Genomic DNA, 27,677 nt, shown 5'->3' with positions numbered 1-27,677 from the left:
GTATTTTAATGTATTGATTAAATAAATAGAAAGGTTGTGAACGAAACAAATAATTACCTCAATATTTTTTTTAATACTCTATACTAACTAGATTTATCAGGGGATTGCTATGGGAGAGTTGATATTACTAACTATTTTTTCCCATTATACCCAATTATACATTCATTGCCAATCCAAAATCTTGGAATTACGTAGATAGCCAATGTACCATAGCTCGTATAAGATTGTCAGGGACCATCACGCGACGTTGCGTTACCGGCCATAGCGTAAAAGGCCACATCACGCTACGTCGCGTGGTGTGGCGTGGACGTGTTATACAATAATAAAATACCAACACATAGTAAATCATATTATATTTGTAAAATTGGCTTAGGTGATTTGGATCTGAGGGCCTAGTGGCAGTTTGATACAGTTACTGTCACGTAACGTAAACGCGAATTTCTAAGGAATTGGAGCAGCGCCATCTAGTGGCACTACTGCACAACTGTTTCAATTACATATAAATTTGCGTTTACGTCAACGTGAAGGTAACAGTATGAAAATATTTGAAAACTCCCACTAGGCACACAGGTAAGTAAATACACGATGTTTGATATTTTAAATCAACGAATTTGTTGTGAATCAATCAAGTAGTATTTTATAATGCAAAATAAAAATTAATCATTGTGAATTAATTAATCAGTTAGTATTAGATTTTAAGCCTTTGCCTATAAATTCAAATTCCGTTGTCCGGCAATTTATTAATTACTAGCGGACGCTCGCGACTTCGCGTGGAATTCAGTTTTTCACAAATCCCGCGGGAACCATGGATTTTTTCAGCCAAATCGCTTCAGTAGACGTTGCGTAAAGAAGGAACACACATACTTACACATTTACACACACACAAACGCACAAACTTTTGCCTTTAGTGTGACGGTGTCGTCATAGAAATATACGTCATAACCTCCGTAATATGAATCAAGTGCATAAATTATCTTAGGGCTATGAATAAATCCGATGTACGGAACCCACAATCACCGGACCGTCTGACGCACGTCCGGGTTATATTTAACCCAACCTTGCCTTCAGTCTGTAATGACAGAGCGTTTTATGCAGTTAGAACTTGGCTATAATCATATAACTGCATCATTGGTAAGTATAGTAAAGTAGTATGCACCTGTTTCAAGATTATGCCACATTTTGCAGGAAATTATCCCATTCCTGATGTTTTTTTTTCTTTTCTTTAGTGAAAACAATTTAATTTTGGCTCTCATTTATTTTATTTATACATTTCTATAATATTTATTAATGCTCATATAAAACAAAATATAATCGCACTTAAAATAATACACAAAACTATTAAAAATTAACAAAAAATGTTTTACATAATTAGAAAAATATTTGACGTGATATGACGTGACAGTTACTCGAGCCTTATGTGCACCGACTACATTTGGTAGATTAAATTATAGGAAGAATAAATGGTTATTTAATTTCGCTTTTAGCGGTGAAAAAAACAAACTACAGACTTAAAAAGCAATTTTTATTACTTTGGCTTACTGAAATCGCGCGCATAACTCGAGAACTGAAATATAAGGGTTTTATTTTGTGACTTTGAAACCCTCCCATTCCATTACGTTACGCTCAAATCGTCAGATTTTCGAAATGTGGAGTTTTTTTTTTGGTTACCCTAAACGTACCCACCAATATTAGGGGTCATACTTGGTGGAGGTACTCAACAACGTGCAAGGTATAGTTCCTTATGTTCATCTGCTGCGCTCGAGTAACTGCGAAATTGCCCTCTTCGTCTCGCCTACTATAAGTAAAATTGGAAACTTACAATAAAGGTATAATTTTATAGTTATTACCTATAGGCTTTTTTTCCTTCTTTATTTATAGAGGGTTTGTTAACTGTAGTTGCTTGTTGTTAGTCTATATAGTTCCAGGTTATTAGCACGTATTATATTAAGATATTATTTAATTATATCTGTAACTAGTAGATATTAATTTAAATTAACATAACCTCTTACTTAGCCTTGTGTTATATTAGTCACAACTGATAATTGAAAATGCCAAAGGCGATATTGATTTAGGCTCGCTAAAAGCAAAATGTCATTTTTTTTTGGTTCAATAAAAACTTAATAGAAATTCCAAGGTTGATTTGGCCAATTTTATTCACTTATCAATTAGTAATAGTTGACGTATAGGTATGTAGAATGTCAGTTATTTTAAAACATATACAGTATGTTTCAAAATTAATGTTATTAATTAACCCGGAAGGAGCAATTAAGCTTTTCAGTATAGGAGAGATACATTCAATGTGACATTTTTCATTAAATAAATCTTAAACATAAACGCACAAATAACAAAAACGTATACAATAATACAATAGTTTGTATTATAAATAACAAACTTATCTAACGATCTCCCGAAGCGACGACGTCACTCTTTCGTGCCATTTAGAATGGAGCAGTTTCAAGCGTTCCATGGAAATGCCGTAAATGACCCTTTAAATTCCTGTATCTCCGAAAGTACCTACCCTGTTATTTCTACAAAATTGCCTTACTAACTTTTAATTTATATACAATTTATTGGCTACCTTTGGTACCTCACGTGCTGTTAAACTTTCAACCTTCCAAAAAAGGTACTTAAGATGAGAGTGAATAGACATCTTCTAGGAAAACGCGTTCTACCTTAGACAACATCATTTACCATCAGGTGAGATAGTAGTCAAGCGCGAGCTTATTTCTTATAAAAAAATAAAAAAAAAACAAAAAAAAATTTAAAAAATATTATCTGGCTGTCGTAGACCCTCGCTCAAGCTTGCAAGTTAAATCGCAGTGAGTACTTGTACATCTATAAAATTGTTTGTAATCCCTTTAATAGTTGTCTTTTATAGTCGATAGCGGACGTGGAGTTGCCAAGGTCGTTACTGTCGCACATCTGCATTGTCACATTTAATCACCAGCACAGATTCATAGATAGCATTCATTGTTGAGTTATATTGTTTGTACTGGATGTGGTACAAAGTATAAGCGTTTAAACCTGAATAACTCAACAGTAAAGGGACTCATAACCGAGAGATCTACAAATGATTCCGTTCGCTAGATTGTGTACAATGTATCGATACTGTCGTATTGACTCCTTACAGTCATTTTCGACTAGTTGGAGGGGTGTAGGAGTATTTGTCATGTTTAAAAGATGTGGCAAATATACTTAACAAAATATATTTGCTTATAGTGGTAGATACATTATAATTTATTGCGTCCAAATCCAGTTACTAATTCATAATAATTAATAGCCTATTTGAATGGCTTACATAGGGCAAGGTCTCCATTGTCAGAAGAGAGGAGATTAGTAGAGCTTCAACGTCACAATGACAACATGAACGATGACTTATCGTGTTAGTGAGTGTAAAACCTAGCAACTTCTAATTTCGAGCTGAAAAAAAATACCAAATATTTCGATAAATAGCCTTACCTTCAGCCAAAAGAAATATCAAATATTTCGATAAATAGATGGATAGAATCCAGCATCTTCTGAACTTCAACCAAACAAATTAACCAATAGATCAACGGGACACACACGACTTATTAATAATAATTAATAATAATAAAACCCATTAGTATTATAATTTGTATTTTATTAAAACTCATAAACATTAAAAAAGGACAAATAAATAAATGAGAGAAAATTAAAAACCCATTTGACGTTATAATTGATATTAGCCTTACAATACTAAAAACGCATTTCCGCTTCCGCCTGTATCTTGCACCACAGAAATAAACAGTGTCATTAGAATTATATTGCTTGTTTTTCAAATTAACTTTGCGATAACACGATGTATAATTACATTTCTATACAAACCCGTAATGAGAACGTTCGGTGAAACGCCTGAGATCTTTTGTATACAGGGTGATTTGTGTTGTAACTAATAACTAAATGATGTATAACAAAAGTAAAAGAAACAAAACAGAAAACGCTAAAATAAACACAAAATATTATTCACCTGCTACGAAACATATAGGAAATATTCATAATTAAGGTAATCTAAGGCCATCATATTAGGCAAGCCGTGATAATAGGATAACGGATTTTAATGCTTTTCAGTACATTATTGAGAGTATTTGCGAACCGGTAACTAGTAAATTCACTACAAACAGGTTTTAACTAAACTAACCTACCCTTAATCAGTTAGTAAATGAAATATGATTTTGTTTTTCTTGTATTTAATTTATTATACCTGAACTGCACAATCGAAAAAGAGAGAGATAGATACGAGTGACAACTGACAAGAAATCTTTTCCAAGTAATCAAAGAGATTCCGAGAATTCTTTTTCTGAAATGAGGTTTTATAGGTAGATCAGAGATTACTTTTAAAAATGTAAAAGTAATTTTGTCGGCTCCAAAATCCTTATCTTTTAAGTTCTTAAATCTTAAATCTACCCTTTTTCCTTCAATCCATCCTTCATTTGTATCCATAAATGCATGCCACTGCAATCTGTACTAACAAAGAATACTTTAAAGTATACAAGACTACTACTATTAGAAATTATTAAGTTTAACTACCCCCAAATCCTTATCTTTTAAAATCTAAAAAACTGTTTTTCTTTAAATTTTCCATAATTGCAGCTCGTTAATGCACTGGCTCTGAAAGTAGATAAGTATTTCTAAGTATTTTTTATATTTATAAGTATTTTCTGGCGTAGTCTTAGTATTATTTATCTTCCCCATTGAATAATATAGGTTTAAAAAAATGTTTCTATACTAATCAAGAATACTTACTGTGCATTATAAAATAATGTCTATATTTTTAACAAGAAATGATTAATTGTACCTGCTCCTAAATCCTTATCTTTTATGTAATCTTAAATCTGCACTTTTCCTTAAATGTCGGTCGTTTGACGTGCACATTCCTAACCCAGGCTTTATTTTTAATAAAATAAAAAAAATATTAAAATTTTCCACAATTCGGGCTCGCCAGATATACACGGGCCCTACAGTAGATATACAGCGTTTAACTAGGCAAGCAATTTTGCACTTCACCATTGATCAGATAGCTGTAAATTTGCCATTATTACCGCCTCCTTCCATTGCAGCCGTTGTCTGGGTAATTGCGCTGTGTTGCATTTCCTGGCGTACCGTCTGGCACAGTAGTTGTACTTTCCGTATTGAAATACTTCCTAGGTTCGAAAAATGATGCATGTTTCTGTACTAAAAAAATACTGTACAATATAAAAAAATAAAAACTAAATAAAAAAAATAAAAATTAAATAAATAAATATACTTAAACGCCCCAAAGTAAGCATACAGAATAGCTTGTGTTATGGGTGCTAAGATAACTAATTTGTAAACTAGAGAATATTATTTATATCTGTCCCCAAATTCTTATCTTTTAAGAAATCTTAAATCTGTATTTTAAGTAATGTCGCTGACTATTGACGTGTCCGTTCATAGCCCAGGCTTTTTTGCGTTTGAGATATTTTTAACAAAATAAAAAAATAAATAAAATTGCGGTTCGCCAGATATGCACGGGTCCTAACAGTAGATGTAGATATGCCTCGTATAACTAGGCAAACAATTTTCTGGGTAATTGCGCAGTGTTGCATATCCTGGCGTACACTGGCATAGTAGTTGTATGTTCCGTATTGAAATATTTCCTAGGTTCGAAAAATTATGTTTCAATACAAACCAAGAATACTTACTGTACAATATCTGTACCAATATTACAAAGCTGAAGGGTTTGTTTGTTTGTTTGTTTTAACGCGCTAATCTCAGAAACTACGTGTCTAATTTGAAAAATTCTTTCAATGTTAGATAGCCCATTTATCGAGGAAGACTATAGACTATATATTATTCCCGTATTCCTACAGAAATGGGAACCATGCGGGCGAAACTGCGCGGCGTCAGCTAGTAAAATAATAAAAACTAAATTGTAAACTAGAAAATATTATTTATATCTGCCCCCAAATTCTTATCTTTTAAGTAATCATAAATTTGCACTTTTTCCGTAAATCTTGAATGAAAAATGTTGCAAAAACGCCGCGCCTCGCCAGATATGAACGGGCCCTACAGTAGATGTAGATATGTTTAACTAGGCAAGCAATTTTTCACTTCACCGTCAATCAGATGGTTGTATTCTCCCATTATTACCGCCTCGTTCCATTGCAACCATTGTCGGGGTAATTGCGCAGTGTTGCATTTCCTGGCGTACTCTTTGGCACAGTAGTTGTAGGTTCGTAATGCAATAAGTCCTAAGTTCAAAAAGTTATGTTTCTATGCCACAAAATCATTCATCATTTTTCATCATTATCAACCCATATTCGGCTCACTGCTGAGCTCGAGTCTCCTCAGAATGAGAGGGGTTAGGCCAACAGCCCACCACGCTGGCCCAATGCGGATTGGCAGACTTCACACACGCAGATAATTAAGAAAATTCTCTGGTATGTTAAGTTTCCTCACGATGTTTTTCCTTCACCGTTTGAGACACGTGATATTTAAATTCTTAAAATGCACACAACTGAAAAGTTGGAGGTACTTGCCCTGGACCGGATTCGATCCCACACCCTCCGGAATCGGAGGCAGAGGTCATATCCAATTGGCTATCGCGGCTCTAACTGTTAAATAATTAATATTTTCTTGTCAACAAATTGAATTTATAACAATAAGGACTAATTTGTAAACTAGTGAATAATAATTATATCTACTTACCCCAAAAGTCTTATCGTTTAGTTATTAAAGTTATTAAAAAAAACCACCCATTTACTTTTAAAAATGTTACTTATGTTAAAAATGTTTGTTTAATAATATTTTTATTTTTACACTATCAGGCGCCCCGCGGTTTCACTGGCGTAGTTCCCGTTCCCGTGTGAATACAGGGATAAAATATAGCCTATGTCACTCACATATAACGTGGCTTTCTAGTGGTAAAAGAATTTTTGAAAATCGAATTCAGTAGAACCAGAGATTACCAACACCACTCTTTACCTCTTTATAATATAAATATACTTACCTTGCTTTCATAAACTCCACGGATTGAGATTTTAAGACGGAAGTCCAGGGTTCGATCCCTGCTAGACTAATATCGTGCCCATACTTATGTTTCGATGGAGTTTGTCTTGCACCGGTATATGCAAAAAGGGGATATTTCCTCGGGTTAAATAAAACTCGAAACTGTGCAAATATTTATTGTACACTGGAACTAAAATAATGATATGTCTCTCAGTAGAATTCAAGGTCAGAAATGGCAACCTTGTTTTGTACTATTACAATGTCTTATCTGTTTTAGTTACTAGTACTACATACAAACTATATACAAGTAAATTTTTCCTTTCGAGTTCTTTCTTACCTTATTTTTTTATATCGTAAGCTCGTGGATACAATATACCAAATAGTGGAATAGAACTTAGAACCTTTCTCATTTGAGACCACTGTTGAGTTACTGTACCTTATTATTCAAGTTATCCATTTTGTTTAACCTTTAGCCATTGTGTATCACATATCAAATTCTAAAAATTAATGCTTTTACTGAAAAAGAAAAACTAATTATGTAATAAGAAAAACTAATTATGTAAAAAGTAACTTTCTTTTTAACCTACTTCCAAAAAGGAGGAGGTTCTACGTTCGGCTGTATGTATGTTTTTTTTATGTATGTTTCATTTCTTAAAGACAAAATAAGCTTAAAAATTAACTATAATGCATAACTTTATTAAAAAAACAATTTCGTATTAATTCACAATATTCGCACCATAATTTAATTAAATATGCGAATCCAAAATACGTTAAACACATAAAACACATAAAAAAAAACATTTAAATAATTTGAAAATTAAAAACTTTTCTAAACAAATATTGTGTTAAAAAAAGCTAAAAAATATGTATGCGTAAAAACTTAAAATATAAAATACTGACCTGAATATCGTGAAGATATATTTTTTATTTAGATTGTTACATCCGGTTCTCTTTGTTACTCCAACATTCCCTTTTTGTTTGTACTTTTTTCTTTTTATTCTTTACAAGTTAGCCTTTGACTACAATCTCACCTGATTGTTTGTACTTAATAAATATTTATAAATAATTAACACGTATGTCTTTGACGGTGGCTCGCAAAGGACTGAATAGACTGAAAGCGACAGGCAAAGCCTAGCTTGTTCTAGATGCGCGAACGCAAGCTGTTAATTTAATTATATCACCTTCACATTACAATGTGATTTATATGCTGAAGTTGTTTGTTTTTTTTTCATTAGATTTTTTGTTTAGAACATTAATAATAGACTATATTTTTTTTTATTATAAAGTATGTTTATCATCTCATCACACTAATATTTTATAGGCGAAAGTTTGTGTGTGTTTTAGTGTGCTGCAGCGATTTAGCTGAAATTTGGAATGGAAATAGGTTTTACTCTGGATTAACACATAAAAGTCTTTATTGTAGACAATTCTTTGACTTTGGGGGGTTTTTCAAAATTTTTAATTTTATATTTTTGTTTGCTAAAGTAAACATGTCTCAGATGACAATGATTTCTAAGGATCGGTAAGAAGGAAATAGTGCTAAGAAATAACATGGATGTAGTGCAATAGTGAGCCGTGCTAGCTCAGTGGATATGACCTCTGCCTCCGATTCCGGAGGGTGAGGGTTCGAATCCGGTCCGGGTCATGCACCTCCAACTTTTCAGTTGTGTGCATTTTAAGAAATTAAATATCACGTGTCTCAATCGGTGAAGGAAAACATCGTAAGGAAACCTGCACACCAGAAAATTATCCTAATTCTCTGCGTGTGTGAAGTCTGCCAATCCGCATTAGGCCAGCGTGGTGGACTATTGGCCTTACCCCTCTCATTCTGAGAGGAGACACGAGCTCAGCAGTGAGCCGAATATGCGTTTCTGTTTTATATGCGTTTGTGTTTATTTTTTCAAAGGTTAGTAGAAGTTTAGCTAAAGTCTAAACACGACCATGAAAAAATACATTTTTGTATATTCATAGAACGCATTGTTCTTGATATTAGTAACATACGGGCTCAAGAATGTTTTTTTTTGTTTAACTGTTTTAGGAGCGTATCAAGAGGGTTCCACAGACCACACAGAACCATTTTTTTTTTTCGGTTATAAACGATTAGTTTATATTGAACCAGTATTATACACAGTCAATCGTTTACAGCTATTAAAACGCATGTGTGCTTATCAATAGTTTACAGCCTTCACGTTTAGTAGATTATACTGCCTCTCATAAACAAACACTTGAAACTTTATAGTCATTATTCCTGATATAATGTTTATTTATATCATAAGAAGCGCTTAGGTTCAATGCTTTATCTTAAATTAATTCATTCGTGCTTCGCTTCGCGAATTAATTCATTCGTGTTGATTAATGGATTTATGGTGGATTAATGGATTTTTTGCAAAGTCAAATAAACACATAGTCAAAAATATTTATTCAATAAAATCCATAAAATTCAAACTCAAATTTGAATTTGAAATAGGTTTAGTTTACACGCACTTTTGAAACTTCAGGACAATCAGTTTGTAGTGATTCTACCACCGGTTCAGAAGTCTGGGTCTGCTGAGGAAGTTAGTTTAAAGTTAATATACAATTTAAACTATCGTGAGTGTTATTCATATTAATTGATTATGAAACACGGCTAAAACTCACGTGATATAAGGTCGGAGTATGCCCGACTAGTTTCGAACCCATACGGGGCCCTTAGTCATGAGCTGGTTCTTGCATCGCGGCACGAAACTAGTCGGACATACTCCGACCTAATATCACGTGAGTTTTAGCCGTGTTTCATAATCAATCACTTAATATACAATTTACATTCTTAATTTATACATTAATTGTGTTGTGTAAATTGTATGTTTAGAAAATATCCTTGGAGCGCCATCTCTTGGAATTTTTACGTGACAATATTCTTTATCGCTTTAACCTAGAGCGGGCCTAATAGGAGAAGGGATCTGGAGCTTACACCCACCGCGCAATGTGTCATAAATACCTAAAGGTGCTTATAGACTTGAGAATTTACTTGTAACAGAACATCGAGCATTCACCGTTTTCTATTTGTCGATTTGAACAACGAGCCGAGCCAAGCATAGAGCCAAATATTGCTACGAACATCTTGAGTATAGGGATGATTACAGTTTTTTTATTGTATGTAAATTAAGAGTATGCTAATAGTAAAGCAATTTTGTAAAAGTAACAGGATATCTGCGATCATTATTTTCGGAGCTACAGGGATTTATCCGGGGAGCTACAGGGATCCGAAAACGCCCCATACAAAATGGTACGATTTAATGATGTCGTAGGTCATAATGATCGTAATATTTGTATGGGTGTTCAAACAAAATTACTAATATCTTTGTTATTTATGCATTTATGTTTATAGTTCATGTATTAAAAAATGTCACGACTAATGTAAGGAAGCTAATACTGTATGAATTTTCATCTAATAACGATAAAAGATTTTAATAGATTTTGAAATTTATAATCTTATTTATTTTGCATATATCCAGACATTCTTTACTTTTTATGTATAAATTAGTTAACGTTGACCTTTACTCGAATATATCATAAAAATCAATATATTGAAACCTAGTCATCATCCCCATTCTAGCGAACGTTCTATTCAACGTTTTCATTCCAAGCAAATCTGCTCGCTAGAACGCTCGCCAGAACGCTCGATAACGCTCGCTAAATGTTCTCTTTATTTTTCTGTGATGTAACATTCTCACGAATGTCCAATGCAAATGAATGCTCCATTTTATAAGTACCTTAATATTTGACTTTGTATAGTTGTAATGACATCGCTTGTTTACCTTGCAATATTTAAACTTTAAGGTCAGCGCACATTTATTAAAAAGAAACAGATTTTTGTACGAGACTTGATAGTATAAAGACACTAAGTTTAAGTTTTATTTAGTATTTATTTTCTACCTATTGTATAATCTAGTTTGTTAAATTACCAACCAAATGTACTGTAACGATAACTGACCCACATTTAGTATAGTAGTAATATAGATTATATTTTAGTATATAAATCTACATTAAATAAATATATTAATCTACATTTAGTATAATAATCTACATTTATCTACGCTGACCTATGACACAGCTCAAACACTAAACGGCTTGCGTCGAAATTTGGCACGCAGATACTAAATTTGGACTTTTCAAAATTCACCTGATAAGATTGATTTCCCGAAGGATAGTAATAGAATAGTTACAGTCTTCATGCTTACATCAGCTAGTTCTTACATAATTAACCCTAGATTGCTAACTTTCGGACATTTTGGTGTACTGTTAGAAAATTAAAGCGATATTTCTGTGCGGTGCCCGTCGAATCGACGGAGGTTTGCTATCTAGGGTTAGGTTGACGTGGCCTCGTTTTATATTTAAAAAATTGGTTGAAAGCAAAACTCATTTTGTGTAATTTTCATTTCAGACTTATGGTGTACAGAAGACGACGAGACTATGCCCCGCTGGTCGGCGCTGAAGACCTGAGAGTCCTGGGTTCAGCACGAAAGCCGTGCACTGAACTAAAAAGCCTCAACGGGGTATCAAACACGCGTCAGCGGTGAATGTAACTACCTCCAATCCTCTACCATTGTTGCTAAAGTCATAGACGAGTTGAGAGTGACTTTGACGAGACGGGTGGTTTAATAATTAAATTTATGATTTAATTTTTACGCAAATAAAATATTTGTATGCCAAATATAGATTAGTAATTTGGGTAATGTCACTAACTTTTTAGGGGAGGAATATTTTCTTGAATAGCGATTTTTAGATAATTTTAATAGTGGAAAAAAAATTCTAGACATGTTAATTTTAAAATGTTATTTTTATGTCAAGGACGTGATTTATGAAATATATTTTAGCACAATTGGATCTAAAATTAAAGTAAACATTGAAAATAAATATTGAATCTAACAAATAATATTGTAAAAATTATTATAATTTATAAATCATGGACATGCAAATTCAAAAACTGTTTTAGAAACCGTAGAAACCCTTATAATATTCATGTGTTATAATAATTAATGTAAATATGTACGTTCGTGTTGTGTAATGATGATTGGCTAAATTAACCAATCGACCAAATAAATCAAAATAGTTTGAGAGAAAATGAAATCATTTAGTAAAAAATAATATAATAATTGTGTCAAAAAGTAAAATGCAAAGTTAGATTAATATTGCTTGGTTAATTTAGTCTTTCCAACGTCGATTTACATATTTTTACATATTGCTCATGCCGTTAACCGCTCATCAAATGTATACTAAGTTACATATTATTCGAATACGACCTATTTTCGAGTTCTAGACAATAATTACAAAGACAAAATGGTAGGGACAAAATAGTCAGTATTTTCCGACTGAGGAAATCGACTAGACTACGAAATGATAGATTCAGTCGTATCTGAATCGATTTTTTGATTTTTTTTAAAGGAGTTTGTATTACATCAGTTCTCAAATGCGCTGTGAATTTGAACTCGGTTTTTAAACATAAGATATAGTTTGTATTTATAGTTTAGTATTATATTGTATACTGCTTGTGTATTTTGGTATGAAATATTTTATACACTGGCATGAAATGACAATCTTTTTTTAAATTGTGTATTTGTCATATGTTATATATTAGCGCTTGGTTGCAATCACGCCTAGAAGATGCATATTCACATTTTTAAAATAGAAAAAGTATTAATTGATTAAAATGGAAAAATATTTAAAAAAATAGACAGAAAAAGATTTTAATACATATTCTGACGTGTTCTTCATCATAGTGTTTATTTAATTCTTTTTCAATGTATTGACAAAATTGAAATGGAAAACTGCTTTTGCAATTTCAGTTAGATTTTAATTGTATTTATAGTATAAACAGCAAATTTATTTATTCCTAGATAGAGTTTAGACTTAATAAATTAACTATTGAATGTTTTTACAACTATGTCGATTATTAAGTGTATTTAAAAACTTCAAGTAGTGTGAAGTAGGTTTTACTCTTCAGAGTAAAACCTACTTCAGCACTCGAATGTGTCAGTTTTTATTGTTTTCTTGTTAATGTAATTGCATAATTTTGCAATTATAAATTGAGGAGAGGGAACGTTTCATGAGGGTGCACCGTTTTTGGAATTTGGTGGGTTTTTCTCTGATTTGGATTGTCGTACTAAGGCAAATAATCTTCTGTTATTCTTAACATTTTAAAATATAAGGATTTATATTTTAAAATGTTAAAAATAACAGAAAATTATTTGCCTATTTTAAAATATAAGTGAATATCGTGATTGAATCAGAAATGAGGAGGTCCGCAGAAGAACTAAAGTCATTCATAGCTCAGGGAGTCGCGAAGCTGAAGTGGCAATGGTCAGTACATATAGTTCGGTGGACGTTGAAGTCCTAAGGTGCTGGAGTTTACAAGTCCAGCGTATTATCCTATAGCTAGACATAAGGTTTATTAAAACTAAGCCGGATATACGATATATATTTATTAATTTCTCAGAGTAAAATAATATCGTATAATCCAAATATATTTTGTGCATATCTGCAATCTGCGTTGACCTTTATGAATTTCTTCCTCTTAAAATCTAGAACAAAGTCAATAGTCAATCTGTATTATTAATAAATAATGACCTAGAGTATTATTAGTATAGTTGTAAAAGTTAGTTATAAGTAGACAATTCGTTATATAGCCGTGGTGTAAATAGCTATTTAATTTTTTTTTTGTAAAATATTATTTTTGCTTGCATTTATTGATGGAAGTGTGATTTTTTCATATTAATTTTTGGTATTAGTGTACACTAAAGTGAAACTAACTGAAAAAACTAAAAATCATGTTGACCTTTTTCATGGAAAGCTTTGTGAAAAGGATGCCAATATTTTTTTTTTTATTTTAGAATAATTTAGTTTAGTCCGTCTGTTTGACGTTAAAACGACATTTTTTTTTAAATATTAGCGGAATAGTAATTTTAATATAATTCGTTTTGTTAGTTAGATGAATTGTTTAATGTATTTATTTATATATTTGTATTATCTGTATTATTCGTATATTGTAAAAAATATCAAATAAATATCAATAAATACCTAGATCTATTTCATATGTACGTTTTATTTTCAAAATTCCTTTTCAATATTGTTATATTAAAAGTATAGAGAAATCTGCTCCGAAAAGGTTTAAATGGTTTTTTTCCATTATTTTAATTAAAATCTTGGAATATTTTTACAAAATTAATCTGCTTATACTTCAGCCTTTCATGGTGAGTATTGTTTGCCAACAAAGAAATTAGAAATGAAGGTAGAAAACGTATGTCATTTTATAACTTATTTATACCAACCATACACAGTTAAAACTGTGTATGGTTCGTTTAAAAATGTTATATAAAATATAATAACCATATATAAATGTTCTAAGCTTATTAATAATAAAAAAAATTCATTAATTGAAGAACAAGTTTATTATAATAATTATTAGGTGTGAAATGGCTAGTGATTTATACCTTCATTTTTAATTTGTTTGTTGGTAAACAGTACTCATCAAGAAAAGCTTATACTTTTAAAATTTTAAAAATAAATAATTTTTAACAGATTTAAAAAAAAGGAGGAGGTTATCAATTCGTCGGAATCTGTTTTTAATAGTATTTTAGTTTAATACTATTAAAACAAAAAGCGATATATTAGTATGTGCTCTTTTCAAATCTAAAAATATAAAATATAACTAGTTTTTTTTATTTCATCAACCGACTTCAAAGAATAGCCATAACTTTGTTACCATAACTTCGTCATTTATTAACCAATTTTAAAAATCATTTTTTTGTTTGAAAGAGTATACTTTCAGATTGGTCCCATTTCATTTTCATGAAAATCTGTTTAGTAATTTTGTGTTAATCTCAAAATAACAAATACGTGTTTGAAGTCGTTTCCATTTTTATGTAGACTACTTTTTAGATTATTATCAAATGTTTGATTTTATGATGAAGCAATACTGTACCTAAATGATTGTACCTAAATACTATATTGGTTAAAAATCGTACGTGACTGGTTATTTGATTAAGTAAGTCATATTTGTTAAAACTAAGCATTAAATAATATGGTATGTTTGCATTGTGCATATAGGTCGTATGGTCACCATATTTTTGTTTTGGAAAACGGATTATGAATCTAATGCAATGAGTAATGTATTTTTTATAATAATCTATACTTATAATAAAGCTGTTACAGGTCAAATTCTGTAGGTATTTTGAACATATTTTGAAAATTTTTTCGGAGGGCATTAAATAATCGATACTGAAGCTGAAACTACTGAATGTAATCAAATGGGACTTTTTTTATTTTATAGGATATTTTTTGGGCCTAAAATGAACCTGTGCCCGCCCTAGGATTCTGGGCTACCGATATGGAATTCTACTGATACTAATTCTGGGAGGGCCAGACCCCCCCACTAGAAAATAATCCTAGATACGCCAATGATTGTAGCACGAGTGTGCAATAGATAGCACGAGTGGTACTATCGCTAATTACGTGTAGTGGCATACAATACTTTTTCTACAAACGTATTGAATTAACTGAAATAATTTCCCACTCTAAAAATATAATTATTTCAAATATGATAAAATAAATAAATATTAAAAAAATAATTAACATGAAAAAAACCAAAATAAAATAAATAAAATAATTAACAAAACTTGGTAAAACACAATTTTAGTATTTTATAATCATAATATATCTATATCAAAGAAATATTTTGTATGACAGAACAAAGTTTTTCGGGTCAACTGGATATTATATTCCATCAAAACACAAAATTATGGTGTTAATACTGGTATCATTAAAGGCAATCAAAGTATTTTCAACTTTATCAGCCATAATTTAAGGTCGAAATTTTAATACATTTCATTGACCTAACTCTTGCATTTATGCAAGCAGGCATGTATTAAAATTAAGGTAGCTCAATAATTTAAATTATATATTAAAGGTTAGTGACAATTTTGTAAATAGCTTACTTAATTTAAAAATGTTTTTATTACTTTTATTTATTAATTTTTTAATGTTAATAAACTCTGAATTATATTTAAACAATACAACGCAGAAAATCAAATTAATTCTGAATAATTACAAAACATTCAGAACAAGGCGTTGTATCGATAATGGTGAAAATCTGAAGATTTTAAACTTTGCGGAGAATACTTTGAGATTTTTGGAGAAGAATGAAAGATATGGAGAATATTTGAAGTATTTGAACGTGAGTGATTGTAGTGTTGGTGAAAGTAGTGATTATAAACAAGAACACGTTTTTAATGGCTTACTGGTTAATGAAAAAGTTCCTGATACTCACTGGGACGAATATAAGGTTGGTACTTAATTAATAATTATGTCATCATCATCATCTCCTTACCCTTTTCCCACTTAAGTGGGGTCGGAAAAATATGTCAATCTTTTCCATTCGTCTCTATTGCTCGTCAACTCATCATCCACTCCTTTTACACACATGTCCTCTTTCACACAGTCCAACCATCTCTTCTTTGGCCTTCCTCTCCTCTTATGACCTTCCACTTGCACATTCAACATTTTTCTAGTAATATGACTTTCCTCCCTACGTATTACATGTCATTTCATGACATTCTACTCCTCAATTTTTCTGTCACTGGCGCCACCTTCAGACTTCCTCTTATATACTCATTCCTTATTTTATCTATTCTTGTCACACCACACATCCATCTCAACATACGCATTTCGTTCACATGCATTCGTTTACTAACCGTCCCTTTCACCGCCCAACATTCTGATCCATACAGCACGACAGGTCTTACAACCGTTTTGCATATTTTACCCTTAAGTCTAAGACGCATTCGCGGCCATAGTACACCTGAGACCTGTCGCCATTTCATCCATCCCGCATTCATTCTACTTTTTACGTCTCGGTCCACATTGCCATCGTTTTGACAAAGCGATCCGAGGTACCGAAAATCGGAGCAAGCTGGTAGGGTTACACCATTTAAGGCAATTTTGGAAGATTGAGATGTACCGCCAAAGTTCAAGAATAAATATTCAGTTTTCGTTTGACTGATTCGTAGACCAACACTTTCCAATTTCTCCTGCCATTTTCCCAGTCTGCTCTGTACCTCAGATTCGTTTTTCACAATAATCATAATCATCTTCATATCAGCCGATGGACGTCCACTGCAGAACATAGGCCTTTTGTAAGGACTTCCAAACATCACGATACTGAGCCGTCTGCATCCAGCGAATCTCTGCGACTCGCTTGATGTCGTCAGTCCACCTGGTTACGGGTCGACCAACACTCCACTTTTTAGTGCAGGGTTGCCATTCCAGCACCTTGGGCCTCCAACGTCCATCGGCTCTTCGAAATATGTACCCCGCCCATTGCCACTTCAGCTTCGCGACTCGCGAGCTATGTCAGTGACTTTGGTTCTTCTGCGGATCTCCTCATTTCTGATTAAATCACGCAGAAAAACTCCAAGCATACCTCGATCCATCACCCGCTTTGAGCCTTTTAATAAGGGCCGCAGTTAACGACCAGGTCTCAGATCCGTAAGTCATCACTGGATGCACATACACTGTTCGAAGACTCGTCTTCAATCACAGGAGGACGAAAACATTCCAATATTGTACTTAATTGCTATTATTTCCTTTCAGGCAGCATTCAATAAGGACTATTCGAGTACTCATCACGAAAGATCGGCAGTAAAAATATGGAGAGAGAACCTGAAACGAGTGGCAATGCATAACCAGGAGTATCTAGCTGGTCAACAAACCTATACGCTGCATCTTAATCTTTTTGGAGACTGGGTAAGTTTCCTAAAGCGACCTTTTGTACCTAAGATTCAGCCTTAGAAATACATGTATACTCTCATCTGTTATTTATTAGTGATAAGAAACAAATAAGTACATAATACAATAAGTGCATAATATTCACCCTATATCAAATTTAGTTGGGGGATCCCAATAAAGGATAAAGATTTCTCGCAAAAGAAACAAAAGGACTGCGCGAGTGTGAAGTCGTGCGCGCGGGGCATCGCTACCCCCTCCCGGCCAGCGCGTACCATCGGGAGTATATCAGCTATATAATATTATACATAATGATAATTTTCAGCCAATAGCAGCCTACATCGCACAGTTACTAAAACTGATAAAAACCATTCCCCTGTACGATCCGGCGGAAGACCACAAACGGACGACTTATCGGGACAATCTACACCGCTCGATACCAAAAAAGGTGATCATTTGTTTATTATCTTCCACAGCGCCGGTCCGAAGTAAATTTTAAAATGGAGCGAGATCCAACTCTCTTTTTGCTCCTAATAATATGCAGATACCTATACCAAATTATGAGTTTAAAGTAAGAATGGAACGCGAAGATCTCGGCCATACTCTGGGGTGACCAATTGAAAATCAGGGGCAGTACGGTTGAGTAGGATTATCATTTGGCGCCTGGAGCGACTGCTTCGTTCACCGTATGGACGGGCTGGCCCTGCTCTTCCAAATCGAACCTCCTTGACGACGACGGCCTCCGTGGCGCAGTATGTGCGAAAACGGAGGTCCTGAGTTCGATCTCCGGCTGGGTCAATTGAGGTTTACTTAATTGGTCAAAACAGAACAATATAGGTCTGGCTGGTGGGAGGCTTCGTGGCTAGCTAACACCCTACCGGTAAAGGTTCATAAGTATTCAATGTCGTAATCGACATGTGCTGGCCACATGTCGACTTACAATTTGGTATGTTGTCAAGTTGTGGATAATCTACGAACTAAATATTAAAATGGATACGCTAAAAATTATTATAGAATAATATATATTAACGATATATCAGTACCAGGCCTATGTCCTGCAGTGGACGTCCATCGGCTGATATGATGATGATGAAATCTGTTTCTGTCACATTTCCAGGTAGATTGGCGTGCGGAGGGCTACACTCCGAAGCGTGAGGAGCAATGGCACTGCGGCGCGTGCTATGCGTTTGCTGTGGCCCACGCGTTGCAAGCACAGCTTTATAAGAAGCATAGGAATTGGAAGGAGTTAAGGTAAAATCATCATCATCAACATCGTCATAATATCAGCCGAAGGACGTCCACTGCTAGGGCTTTGGTAGGGACTTCCAAACATCACGATCCTGAGCCGCCTGCATCCAACGAATCCCTGCGACTCGCTTGATGTCGTCAGTCCACTTGGTGGTGGGTCGACCTACACTGCGCTTTCTAGTGCGGGGTCGCCAGTCCAGCAACTTGGGATCCCAACGTCCATCGGCTTGTGCCCCGTGCATTGCCACTTCAGCTTCGTGGCTCAGTAAGCTATGTCGGTGGCTTTGGTTCTTCTACGGATTTCCTTTTTTCTGATTCGATCGAAGAGACACTCCAAGCATAGCTTCATTAAGAGGCCCATAGTTAGCGACCAAGTCTCAGAACATGACAAAGTCATCACTGGCAACACGCTATAAATATATAAACAAGGTGTGAATTAGCGTTCCCCATTATGCTGAGGTTACATACAGTGTGTTATAGGAAATACCGTCCGGCCCTTAATGGTGTACTTAGGTATCGTGTATACATTATTTTTATGCAGTCCTTATTTTTAAAGAAATACATTTTTTTCTCTGCACGAAATTAACATAAAAAAATACAAAATTATAAAAACTTACATGGCAACACAAAAGTTGAGATAGGTTAATTATTAGTAGGCATTACTACAAAATAAAAACGCCGCCGTCTATGTTTTGTGCTGCGTTTACACGTTTCTATTCAAAGCGGTATTGAATAGGCAAGTAAACACACAAGTACACACAACAAGGTGATGGGTTTGTCAAGGTGCTTTATCATCTTGTGCTATGTACAAGCATGCATGCGTGCTTGCATAACTGGCGTGTTGTGATGTGTGTAAACACGAAAAGTTAATTTACGCAGATGGACGATGGCAGATGAATTAATGGTTAGTGGATCATTTTCCACATTTTCCACTCCTTGAACATACATTACACCAGAAACTATCCCTTTTACTCTGGAACACAGTAATAGCTCTGTCGCAAATAGATCTACTACTACTAATTTAAGTCTGCATTTTGGGCGAGTGGCGCAAGCAAACTAAACACAGCATTACAGACATTGCACGTATCGGCGGCGGCGCGGTGTTTCAAAGACAGTGGGCGCCGAAAACGATGATACCTACTGCCTACCCTATACGATATGTGGCGCGGCATTGTCAAAAGGCTTTCTATTTTGCCGACTTTTGTGCCACAGGTGTGTAGGTAGGAGGTAATAATCTAGATTACGTACCATAATTAATAGTACAGTGTTGTCACTTTTTAAATTTTCCAAGTTTTGGGACAATTTATGTTTAAAATTAGAAACTTTATTATCACGATAAAAATGCTTAATTATTGAATAATATATTTTTAAATATTTTTTCTGTTTATAATATTAAAAATATTAAAAATACCGTCCGATCCAAAATGTGCGTGTAAGCATTATTTACACGCACAATTTGGATCGGACGGTATTTTTAAAACACACTGTATATACAGGTTCTATAATGAAAACTGATTAAAAATGGCCAATTTTCTCCGGATCGGTTTTCATTAGATAGAGTCATTGAAAATTGTGGAGGTTCAGGTAGTATAAAGTTCAACATTATTTTCCAAACGGTGTCGTTAGGTAATCAAATAGGTAATTCAAAAACATTTTTATGTAAAGTAAGGCTAACCTACTTGCACTGTAAAAATCTTATCAGATCACAATGAAGACTTGGCTCTTCATTGTGATCTTTGAAACAAACCCTTTTTGTACACTTCAAAAAACTGTTGCCATGTAGTTATGCCTGAGGCTCATAGATAGCGCTTTGTTTTTTTTTCATTTTTAACCGAGTTCAAAAAAGGCGGAGGTTCTCATTCTCGTTCTCATTCGTCGGAATATTTTATTTATTTTATGGTATTCTTCCTCAGACTAATTAGATAAGAACCTGCCTCGCTAGACGTTACTCGCTAATGCGATTATAAAAACTGTCTCTATATAATCAAATATTTCATAGTTGTAATCGTGTTCTTCGGTAAAAGAATTTCGTATGCCTTTTTGTGAGGTTGAATGGTGTAAAAAACGGGTAAAAACCTCATGTTCAGTATAAGATATATATATAATAAGATATTTGTCAATTTTGTTCGTGATAATTTGGGTGCGATACTTATCCTTATCCGTAGATATAGTATCCGTGATAAACTCAGACGTGAGCTCAGTCGATATGACCTCTGCCTACAAATCCGGAAAGCGTAGCTTTGAATCCGGTCCGGGGCATGCACCGCCAACTTTTCAGTTTTGTGCACTTTAATAAATTAAATATCACGCGTCTCAATCGGTGAAGGAAAACATCGTGAGGAAACCTGCATACCAGAGAATTTTCTAAATTCTCTGCGTGTGAGCAGTCTGCCAATCCGCATTGGGCCAGCGTGGTGGACTATTGACTCTCATTCTGAGAGGACTTGTCCTTATATGATTATTCTGAGTATGCATCACACAATATTTTGTCTTCCAGCCCCCAACAGATAGTGGACTGCAGCTTTAGAGACGGCAACCTTGGCTGTGGGGGAGGATCCCTCCAAGCTGCCCTGAGGTACGCCGCAAGAGATGGGCTCACCACAGAAACCTACTACCCTTATATTGGGAGGGTATGATAATTTTTATTTATTGGTGATATTTATGGAAGATAGAGGTATGGTTCAAAATTATTCAATTACCCCTAAGCTTACTGTTGAGTTTCATCTCAGAATGAAAGGTGCCAGGTCAATAGTCTACAACGCTGGTTCAATGGGGATTGGCAAACTTCACACACGTAGAGAATTAAGAAAATTCTCAGGTATGCAGGTTACCTCACCGTTTGAGACACGTGATATTTAGTTTCTTAAAATGCACATAAAGTTGGAAGTGCATGCCCGGACCGAATTAGAACCTACGCCCTCCGAATCGAAAGGATGATTCTCTACGTGTGTGATGTCTGCCAATCCGCATTGGGCCAGCGTGGTGACTATTAGCGTAACTCCTCTCATTCTAAAGAGGAGACCCGTGCTCAATGAGCCGATGATGATGATAATAAGTGAATTTGATTTAACTTCCAGAGAGGACGCTGCCACCACAACAGACTCAAAGCGAGAACTAGAGCCCGACGTTGGGCCACGCTGCCAGCGGGGGACGAAGCAGCGATGGAGCGAGCGTTGGCCACCATCGGACCGTTGGCTGTAGCTGTCAACGCTTCTCCTTTCACCTTCCAACTATACAGGTACAGTTTATATCTTATGTAGCTGAAATCATGCATGTATATTGTACTAGCTCACGCCGCGCGATTTCTCCCGCGTGGTTCCCGTTCCCGTAAGTCTACGGGGATAATATATATCCTATAGCCTTCCTCGATAAGTGGGCTATCTAACACTAAAAGAATTTTTTTAATCGAACCAGTAGTTCCTTAGATTGGCGCGTTCAATAAAACAAACTCTTCAGCTTTATAATATTAGTATAGATAAGGTATACTAAGGTATGCACTATAAGTAAAAATTGGAAAAGTCCGTCCAACTATGTATTCTGTGGTCCAACATAGGTTCGAATTGAGTCCTTAGGGTAGGCGGTGGATTTTTGCATCTATTGCACGCCTCTGGCATGCTCCATGTTTTGATGGTTTCAATCCTCAGTCTATTTACCATAGAACCTGCCTCGGCAGGGCATATTTGTAAAAAATAAAAAATTTTAATAAAAAAAATACAACCGACTTCAAAACCTAAAAACGTACCCACTAAACTAAAAAGTGAAAAATAACATCATAATATGTTCTACCTGCTGATCAGTATGAAGGCGGTGCTAAGCCGGTGATGTATTAATTAAAGCCATTTCTGACAAATTAATCAAGCCCTAGCACAAGGTAGCTACCGTCAACCGTTAAGGAGTTCCCTTAATTGACTTTGGTCTTCATTATCAGACCCCTAATAACAGACACTATAGGTAGAAAGTTCTCAGCAATACGAATTAATCAAGGCCAAACACAAGGTAGTTTCTGTAAACTGTTAAGGAGTTCCCTTAATTGTCCTTGGTCTTCATCACCAAACCCCTAAATGACAGTCACAACCTATCTATGTGGAAAGTTCTCATTAATACAAATTAATCAAGCCCAAACACAAGGTAACTGCTGTAAATTGCCGAGGAGTTCCCTCGTCTGTTTTATGGCTCCATCATCAGATCGACTTTAAACCTTCATGAAATTATAGTGCTTAAAAGTACTAAATGGAAAAGTATACGAACACACTAGACACTCATATAATTTTCGAAAGTTCCCCTCAATTTCTCCAGGATTCCACCATCAGATCTTGACATGATGGCAATGGGACCAAATGGGGGCTATACCGTTTCAAACAAAAAAAGAATTTTTGAAATCGGTCCAGGCGTCTTTGAGTAATCGGTGTACATACATAAAAAAAAAAAAAAATACCGACCGAATTGAGAACCTCCTCCTTTTTGAAGTCGGTTAAAAATAATCTCTGTATCAATGAAATAGCAATAATGAAGATTGTAATTCCGCGTTGGTTAGAAAGGCTGATTCTTAACAGCATGAGCCTTTCTGTCACTCGAAGCAATTAGCGAAGTATTTTATTATATTTCCAGAAGCGGTATTTACAATGACCCCTTCTGTGTTCCGTGGAAACTTAACCACGCGATGCTCCTCGTAGGATACACTCCAGACTACTGGATCCTACTTAACTGGTGGGGGAGGCAATGGGGGGAGGACGGGTATATGAGGTAAGTTGTTTTTGACACACTAAAGGGCCAAAACTTCTCCCTACTAAGCGGGCTCTAAGCCTTCGGGAGATGTTTGACTTTAACGGTTTTTTTTATTCATTTCAAGTCAGTACTTGACTACAATCTCACCTGATGGTAAGTGATGATGCAATATAAGATGGAAGCGGGCTAACTTGTTACAAGGAGAACAAAAATCCTCACCCTTTTCGGTTTCTACACGACATTGTACTGGAACGCCAAATTCCTTGGCAGGACGCCTTTGCCAGTGTCTTGCCTTTGTGGTAACTAGCTACGGCAAAAGTTAGTTACCACCCTACCTGAAGTACATAGTTGATTATAATGTCACATCTTTACATTTTATAGTATGACTATCGTAAATAGGCTACTTGCCTCTTTTGTAAACAGTGTTTAAACTGAATTGTGGAAGTATTATAAGCTATATTTTTTTTTGTCCCGTCATTAATAACCAGTAAAAAAAATTAAAATATCTACGTAAAATTTTTCCCGATGAAACAACACATTAGCAAGTAACGTCATCCATAGAGATAACAGCGGGATTGGCGTTTGCAGTGATGTGATATATCACGTCACCGCAAGCGCCAATCACAAACCGATGCCTTATAGCGAATGACGTCACAGGTTATGATTGGCGTTTGCGGTGACGTGATAATAATACAATTTTGTTTTATAAAAATATTACAATTACGAGATTATCTTCACAAATAAAAATGTGATTAGAGTTTTTAAGCATCTAAACTGCCTATATGCAAAAAAACTTCTTAGTTTTATACAGCAGGCGAGTAGCCTATTGTTTTCAAAAGAAAATCTGGTAAAAATAAATTATTATTGTATTAACAAGGAATTATTTGCTCTAGGATTCGAAGAGGCTTCAACGTATGCGGAGTTGCAAATATGGCTACATATGTGGAAATATGAAGATAATTTAATCTATATTAGTAGAATCACAAAGAAAATTGTCTATTGGTATAAAAGATCTTGTTATAGTCAATCTCTGTACACTTTGTAACAGTACACTGTATCTATATCTATCTACACATAATAAATCTGTAGAGAGGTCAATTCTGTAAATGAAATATATTTCCAAAATAACCATCAGGGAGTGATTAGTGATCGATACTGATGCGAAAAATGCAATCACTAAAATTTTCGTGTGTCTGTATGTTCGTTATAGAAGCAAAAACTACTTGACGGATTTTAACGAAACTTGGCACAATTGTTCTTCATACTCCTTACATTCGGGTAAATAAAGTCAATGTTAATTAATTTATACATAAAAAGCAAATATTGACTGGATATTTGCAAAATAAATGAGTTTATAAAATTTCTAAATCTATTAAAAATCTTTTATCATAATTAGATGAAAATTCATACAGTTTTAGCTTGCTTACATTAAATGTGACATTTTTTAATAAATGAACAATAAACATAAACGCACAAATAACAAAGATATTAGTAATTTTGTTTGACCGCCCATACAAATCTAAGGATCACTACATTACGTACGACGTCATTAGTTCGTGCCATTTTGTATGGGGCTTTTTTCAGGGATCCGCGGCAGCGCCGCAAATCTGACCCTTTAAATCCCTGTAGCTCCGAAAGTAATGATCGCAGATACCCTGTTACTTTTACAAAATTGCTTTACTATTTATACTCTTAATTTATATACAATTTAAAAAACTGTCATCATCCCTATTGCGCAAAAACAGTGCTTTTACAGTTAAAATAACGCAAAAATCATGAACGATGGAATTTGTCTACATTTAACGTTCTTTTGGTTCTAAAAGGGCATAAATACGGACGAAGTCGCGAGCAAAAATAATATAAAATTTGTAATTTATTTAGTTTAAGATGTAAATTTTAGTATATTTTAACTAACATTGTAGTAAACTCGTCGACTACTTATTATCTATTGTTACGTTTGGAATAAATTACGAACATGAGTTAAATTAACATGGAAGTTTTAATGACAAAAAATACCGAATCTACATACAAATAGATTGCCTGCCAGACTTATTCAAATGTATTAATTACTAGCTGACGCCGCGCGGTTTCACCCGCGTGGTTCGCGTCCCCGTAGGAATACAGTGATAAGATATAGCCTATAGCCTTCCTAGATAAATGGGCTATTTAACACTGAAAGAATTTTTCAAATCGGACCAGTAGTTCCTGAGATTAGTGCGTTCAATCAAACAAACAAACAAACAAATAAACTCTTCAGCTTTATAATATTAGTATAGATTTGACTGTCTTTTCTATATATACATAGTACCTATATAACATCCGTCTGTATGTCTGTTTGTGATAAACTTGAAAACTACACGCTATTTCAATGGAGTTTTCACCAGTGGTGATATAATGGTAAGTAAGGATGGTTTAGGTTTTATTTTTCTTTACAAGTTAGCCCTTGACTACAATCTCCCCTGATGGTAAGTGATGATGCAATCTAAGATGGAGACAGGATATTTTGTTAGGAGGAGGAGGATGAAAAGCCACACCCCTTTCAGGTATATATAACTTGTCAATGTGTTGATGAAATCAGTTGAAATCATGACGATAATTTTTTCCAATTGTCTGAAATATCAGGGAAAGGCTAACCTTATTATATGGATACTTATTAGTCTAACTGTTAGAAGAAAAAAACATACAAATAAAAAAATATAAAATTAGGGAGCAATGGTCTTTTCTTAATTGTAGACTGCAGGTAATCTTATTTTATGGGTATTTGTTAAGGTTTTATATAATAAAAAAAAGCTATGCGTGAGGGGGACGTGCTCTGGGGTTCCGTAGAAACCTTTACTTTGCCTTTGGTTCATACATACATAGCAGTAAATTGATAGCTACCTATTTATTACTTTAGTAATTTCAAATTATATTTTTATAATTTTTAGTGATCTTTACAGTTTTAGTAACAGACCATTTTAGGCCCAGAACGTTACAAGAATAAAATAAATAATGAAAAATTGTTTATTCAATAATAAATCAATATCATCAAAAGTAATTAGAATTCACACTTGTTAATATTTTTTTTATGTGTGTGTTGGTATCGTACATTTTTATGTCAATACTTGCCCATATCTTGATTATGCAACTGCATGGAAATTAAACCATTCTAAAACTAACATAATTATTTAGTAAATTACTCTGATTTGGATAGTAACAGTTCATTCATCCAATCTGGGCCCAGCAATGTATGAATAACATGAAATTTAAAATATTGAAATGTTTATTAATGAAATGAAATTATTAATTACACTCTCGATCAAGTCAAGATCAACATTCTCTTTAAATGCGCTTTCATTTGAGACCCCACTTGAGTATATTTGCAAACATTCGGCTTTTCTTTCGCCCCCACAACTTTTAAACGGCTCAACCGATTTTGATCAAACATGTCTAAGAGCACACGTACATAAGTCACCTTTAATAAAAAAAGAACTAAATTGAAATCGCTTCATCCGTTCGGGAGCTATGGTGCTACAGACAGACACCCCTTTTTTTCGTAGAGGGTTAAAAAGATCTCATTTACTCTAAATACACAAGCCACCACACATAAAATTACCCTGAGGTCCCATAAGGAGCCTACGACACTACTCAGAAAAAAAAAACTTAAAATTGCGCGAGTATTTGTCGTCATCAAGGGTTTTAGCTAGTGGATGCGGAATCCTATAAGTTATTCATTTGTCACCTTGGATAAAGAGAGATCACTGGATTAGGCCACACAATAAAGTTTACTACTTGTAATTATGTTTATTATAATTATAATAAAATAAGCAAGAGATTGTCTTGATATAGGTATACAAAATTGTTTTATTTACGACAAAAAAAAATACGACATTTGGCGGTCCGCAAGCGCGAATCTATAGCTTGGCAAGCTCGTTGATGACACTCCCATGCTATGCGGGCGACGGGGGGAAAGGACT

General features: G+C 34.3%; 2 protein-coding genes across 5 annotated transcripts in view; both read left to right on the top strand.

The window, feature by feature from the left end:
* Positions 1–14,060, top strand: part of LOC112048234 (trehalase) — a 69,948-nt gene extending 55,888 nt beyond the window's left edge. For all 4 annotated transcript variants that reach the window (XM_024085697.2, XM_052889405.1, XM_024085698.2 and 1 more), the window contains exon 15: positions 11,414–14,060. In XM_024085697.2, the coding sequence (XP_023941465.1) occupies positions 11,414–11,549 (136 nt within the window). In that variant the 3' untranslated portion in view covers positions 11,550–14,060. The remainder of the gene's footprint in view (positions 1–11,413) is intronic.
* A 1,706-nt stretch (positions 14,061–15,766) lies between these two features.
* Positions 15,767–25,895, top strand: LOC112048254 (procathepsin L-like). Its single transcript, XM_052889429.1, has 9 exons — positions 15,767–15,781; positions 16,049–16,309; positions 17,617–17,769; positions 18,074–18,196; positions 18,866–18,999; positions 21,494–21,626; positions 22,074–22,234; positions 23,605–23,739; positions 24,615–25,895. The coding sequence occupies exons 1-9, from the start codon at positions 15,767–15,769 to the stop codon at positions 24,673–24,675; spliced, it is 1,176 nt and encodes a 391-aa protein (XP_052745389.1). The 3' UTR covers positions 24,676–25,895.
* Positions 25,896–27,677: the final 1,782 nt, after the last annotated feature.

This window comes from Bicyclus anynana, chromosome 25, assembly GCF_947172395.1.
Source record: "Bicyclus anynana chromosome 25, ilBicAnyn1.1, whole genome shotgun sequence".
NCBI lineage: Eukaryota > Metazoa > Arthropoda > Insecta > Lepidoptera > Nymphalidae > Bicyclus > Bicyclus anynana.
This window is presented reverse-complemented; position numbering and strand designations above follow the sequence as displayed.